Raw genomic sequence first — 5,673 nt, forward strand, 5'->3', positions numbered from 1 at the left:
AAAAAAAACAGGCTTCATCTGCAGCATATTGACTTACATTACACAACAGGAAAGGATTTCCTGAAGAGATGGGGGTGATCAAACACCAGAAGAGGCGACACAGGCTAGGGAATCTTAGGCCAGGGTAGATCCCTCTAATAATCTGATGTTAGGAAATCTATTCTGCCCAGAAACAGGAGGGACAGAATGTGAGAGGGCCCTTGCCAACACAAGCATCTTACAAGTGCATGGACTCAGTCTCCCAATCCATCTTCATCAGTTGTCCCCTGGGCACTCTGCCTTGCCTCTTCCTAATTACTCCAGCACAAGTGGGCACACAGGTACTGATTCTTTATCCCTGCTCCATCTGATTTGCTCCTCTAGTTTCCCTTTCCACATCCTGTTTTCTTGTCAATATCCAAACTCTAAGCAAGTCATGTCAATGGAGTAAAGTAAGAAAGAGTAGCAAGTATCTAGATAAAAAAGACCCTAAACCTGCCACTAGCTCCCTCAAATACCTGGATAATTGCATACATCCTCTGCCTCCCAAGGCAGACCTGGCTTCTCAAGGGTCTGGTTTTCTTCACATGGAGGCCCCCTCCTTCTCTTCTGACCATTGACAGCTCCCCTAGATCTTTGATATAATTTATACCTTGCCAGGGACCAACTCTTTCCCACCACTGTGAAGGAGGGGGAAAAATATATATAAATACGTCGGAAATCTATAACAAGGTCTTCTTGGAGGGCAAGACATGGGGAGAGTTAGAAGCAGCATCAATTGCTCTTTGGGGGTTTTAGTTCAAGCCGAGGTCTGCTTCCAGCAATCAACCATTAAAACAAGCCGGCCAGAGTAACAGCACAGTTTATTCTGATCATTTAATTTGAAGTGTCAATAAATTAAACTTCAATCAATTAAACTAGGTGTGCAATAACCCAGATGGACACCCCGACACCAACATAATCACAATAAAAATTTTTATTGCTGCCAGGGACCTCACCGGGGGCAGTGCTGGCACTGCTCTCGCCCTAGCTGAGAAATATATCTCCACAGTGCAGGAACAAGGAGATTGCTTCTCCTAACGAAATGGAGGGGCCAGGCACCGGCAAGGACACAGCTGGGAGAGGGGCACGGGGGACTGCCAGGAACGAGATGGGAGTGCTTTAGGGGCTTAATGTAATTGATACCTTTGCCCAGAGCAGGGGGAGGGGGCATTTAGGCCAAGTACCTCTACTGTTAGTGCCAAAGGAATTTAACAAAAGCCCCATTAAGATGATTCAGGAAGCGAAGGCCAAGGAGCAATATCAACCTTTAAAGGCATTGATGTATTCTGCATAGCTTCCTCCTCCATATATACTCATATCCTTGTGCACTTTGGATGGCCTGATTTTTGACTGAGGCTTAGAATTTGGGATTTGGTCATGGTTTTAAAATATTAAGGTAAGAGAAGGTACAGAGCTAGAAATCTAGTCTGTAAAGCACTGGAGAAGTACTCTGAAGGTGAATCCAGAGAGGATTAGGAAAAATAAAACCTATGAACAAAGATTTAAAGATCTAAACTGATAGAGTAACTCGGCTTTTTCTTTTTTTTTTTGAGACAGAGTTTCACTCTTGTTGTCCATGCTGGAGTGCAATGGCGAGATCTCAGCTCGCTGCAACCTCCACCTCTCAGGTTCAAGTGATTTTCCTGCCTCAACCTCCTGTGGAGCTGGGATTACAGAAGCGTCCCACCAGGCCCAGCTAATTTTGTATTTTGTATTTTTAGTAGAGACGGTGTTTCACCATGTTGGTCAGGCTGGCCTTGAACTCCTAACCTCAGGTGATCTGCCCGCCCAAAGTGCTGGGATTACAGACCTGAGCCACCGCGCCTGGCCGAGTAATTCAGCTTTAAAGAAAAAAAGTAAAAAGGAAAGGAGGAAAAAAGTGAAAAAGGAAGGGTAAATCCTTATCTTTAAGATTCCATAGGTTAAATGGAGAGTGGGTACCTGCAGAGATCCTCTCCATTCACAACTCAAAAAGGGAGAACAAGTAGAAACAGCAAGAAAGAAGAAGCCAAGTCCAAAGATGCAGGCTGAGATCACTATTATTAAGCATTGGGAACTAAAGGAGATGAAAAGGTCTCTTTCCTTAGAGACTAAGGAGACCCGAGAGAGATTAGACAAATCTGCTTGAAAGCTAGAGCTGGATTACTTAATTCAAGAAAGAAATGGAACCCATTGTAAAGTACCTAAATGAAGGGAGCTTACTGTTATTTAAAATTCCAATCAATGCAAATTTTGATCAACAGTTCTTCTTGACCCCCTGCAGCTTACCCTTCCCTTTTTCTCAACATCCTGCAGCTATGTATGTACTTGTAGAGGAGGTAAGGACAGAAGAATATGCTTTGAACAGATTGCCCCTAACCTCATTATGTAGAATCTCCTATAAAAAAGAATTCAGTGTAGTTTTAAAAGCAAAGTCCAGGGTTACCTGACCAAGTTATCGGGAATCTGTGAATGAAGAATATGCTTTGAACAGATTGCCCCTAACCTCATTACACTGGTTTCCCATAACAAAGAATCAGTGTGGTTTTAAAAGCAAAGTCCAGGGTTACCTGACCAAGTTAACGGGATCTGTGAATGCAGCGTATTAGGCATAGATTAAAGTAGAAGAATAAGAAAGAAGCAGCCTGAAACAGACTTCTCTGAGGGAGCAGAGACAAAGAACTAAGGGAAGAGAAATGTGACAGAGACTTTTTTTTTTGAGACAGAGTCTGGCTGTTGCCAGGCTGGAGTGCAGTGGCAAGATCTCAGCTCACTGCAACCTCCGCCTCCCATGTTCAAGTGATTCTCCTGCCTCAGCCTCTCGAGTAGGTGGGATTACAGCACCCACCACCAGCTAATTTTTGTACTTTTAGTAAAGACAGAGTTTCACCATGTTGACCAGGATGGTCTCGATCTCTTGACCTCATGATCTGCCCACTTCAGCCTCCCAAAGTCCTGAATTACAGGCGTGGAATTACACCGTGCCCGGCCCAACAGACTTTCACATATTACACCCGCTACACACAGACCCATTGTTAAAAGGGCTCCCCAAGTATTATCTTCCTCATTCCGTTACTTTGAAGGAGGTTCCCTTCTAAACATGTGTAGGTAAGTCTAAAAAGCTTCTAAAGAAACCAGTTCCCTAGAATCTATCCTAGTCTGTTAATTGGGTTTGGGGGGAGGTTTTTATTTTATTTTTACTTTATTTTTTTAGAGACAGGGTCTGGCTCTGTCACGAAAGGCTGGAGTGCAGTGGCACAACCATAGCTCACTGCAGCCTCAAACTCCTGGGCCCAAGTGATTCTCTTGCCTCAGCCTCTCATAGTGCTGGGATTACAGGCGTGAGCCACCGCACTCAACCTAGTACTTGATTAAAAATACTTGCTGGCCAGGTGTGGTGGCTCACGCCTGTAATCCCAGCACTTTGGGAGGCCAAGACGGGCAAATTATGACATCAGAAGATTGAGACCATCCTGGCCAACATGGTGAAACCCCGTCACTACTAAAATACAAAAAATTATCCAGGTTTGGTGGCACCTGCCTGTAGTCCCATCTACTCGGGAGGCTGAGGCAAGGGAATTACTTGAACCCAGGATGCAGAGATTACAGTGACCTGAGACTGTGCCACTGCACTCCAGCATGGCAGTGGCTCACGCCTGTAATCCTAGCACACTGGAGGCCGAGGCAGACAGACTACCTGCGCTCAGGAGTTTGAGACCAGCCTGGGCAACACGGTGAAACCCCGCCTCTACTAAAATACAAAAAAATTAGCTGGGCATGGAGGCTCGCGCCTCTAGTCCCAGCTACTCGGGAGGCTGAGGCAGGAGAACTGCTTGAAACCAGGAAGTGGAGGTTGCAGCGAGCTGAGATAGCGCCACTGTCTTCAAGCCTGGGAGACAGAGCAAGACTCGGTCTCAAAAAAAAAGAAGCCGGGCGCGGTGGCTCAAGCCTGTAATCCCAGCACTTTGGGAGGCCGAGGCGGGTGGATCACAAGGTCAAGAGATCGAGACCATCCTGGTCAACATGGTGAAACCCCGTCTCTACTAAAAATACAAAAAATTAGCTGGGCATGGTGGCGCGTGCCTGTAATCCCAGCTACTCAGGAGGCTGAGGCAGAATTGCCTGAACCCAGGAGGCGGAGGTTGCGGTGAGCCGAGATCGTGCCATTGCACTCCAGCCTGGGTAACAAGAGCGAAACTCCGTCTCGAACGAACAAAAAAAAACAGAAAAGAAAAAAATTCCTAAGGTCTAAATGGGGAGAGAAAAGGAGAACAGAATAAGGAGTCCAGAATAAATATTCCACAATCCATACTAATCCATACTAACTTTATCAGGTATTCCAGAGCTTTGATGGAATACTGATTCTTTATCATGACAAACCTATATAGTAAGGATTAACAGGAAACCGAAAAGAAGTTTCCTGAAAGAATGTGGCAGGGAATCAGCAATGGAAAGTATGCACAGTCAAACTTGGAAAACCATCAGGAGGAGCCTGTAATGACAAAACATCTGTATTCTTTTCTTACAACATGGTGCGAGTTTGGTGGTTCGGGTAAATTCAAATCAGGATATCACCCACAATGCTAATAATAAGGGGCAACCTGAAGGGTCCCAATCTAGTACGTTTATAGCCTATGTATAGGAGTCCATGTGCTGCCTTTAACTTTCCACCGACTCCATACCCTCTCCCCGGCAGGGCTTCCTACTCTAAACTAAGGATTTAGCTCCTACACTAGGCCACACACTTATTCCAGGGGCCGGCAGAACCTTCAGTCCCCAAGAATTACCCGGAACTCTCCTTCCCCGTCTCCCACTCGGGCTGAACCCTGACTCCCGGTCCCTGTGGACACCACAGCATTTCTGCTGCCCCTCCAGCTCCTACCAAAATCAGCGCCTCCATCTTGCCCCGCAGCTGGTGCCGACGTGGAGCCGCAAAAGTAACGCCGCCGCTGATTGGCCCTACATCCCTATTAGGCCCCGCCTAGAACAAGGATCATTGGGCAAAGCTAAGCCAGGCGTCTCTCTATTGACCAATTATGTAATAGCTTGCTTAGCGGAAGCAAATTGTCCAACCAGAAGGCGCAGATATTTGATTGTCAGCTTCAATACTCAATAAAACGCCAAAACCTCACAACTGATTGGGGCGGGAGGGTCAGTGGGGCGGGGTTGTTTCCATGGGGAACAGAGGAAGCGATTGTTAATTTTCAATTGGTAAGGCCGAGGACACGTGATATTGTCGGCCTGATTTAGCGACTTTTAATCGCACTCTCTTTAGGGGGCGCTGTGTCTCCTTAGCCTTTAACACTGGCGCTTCCTAACTGGAATGTTGCCCTAATCCCTATTTTCAGCGCCCCCATTAGGTGCATGATCTGTGTGGCTAGCCTTTGTCTCAGGCTCGCTCGGGTCACTTCAGCAACGTCACAGAGTCTGCATAACCATAGAATACAGCCAAGAAAGGCCCAACATGTTATCTACATAAACCAAGGCTGTCAGGAGTTGATAGGCGCAATGACAAGCTCCCTAAGGTGGAATTCCAGGCTTTGATGGGCCTGAGGAACATGAGAAGTCAGAATTTGTAAAAGCCAACTTTGGCTCAATGTGAAATCGGATGTTACACCTTTGGAGATGGGGTTTGGGGGAAAAGGGGAAACGGGATTAGAATAAGGGAGGGTA

General features: G+C 46.4%; 1 protein-coding gene across 1 annotated transcript in view; it reads right to left on the reverse strand.

The window, feature by feature from the left end:
• Positions 1-4,986, reverse strand: part of COPZ1 (COPI coat complex subunit zeta 1) — a 25,649-nt gene extending 20,663 nt beyond the window's left edge. The window contains exon 1 of the mRNA XM_032291822.1: positions 4,883-4,986. Within this exon, the coding sequence (XP_032147713.1) occupies positions 4,883-4,900 (18 nt within the window). The 5' untranslated portion in view covers positions 4,901-4,986. The remainder of the gene's footprint in view (positions 1-4,882) is intronic.
• Between the last annotated feature and the right edge of the window lie 687 nt (positions 4,987-5,673).

This window comes from Sapajus apella, unplaced genomic scaffold, assembly GCF_009761245.1.
Source record: "Sapajus apella isolate SASKATOON/1434 unplaced genomic scaffold, GSC_monkey_1.0 scaffold2, whole genome shotgun sequence".
Classification (NCBI taxonomy): Eukaryota; Metazoa; Chordata; class Mammalia; order Primates; family Cebidae; genus Sapajus; species Sapajus apella.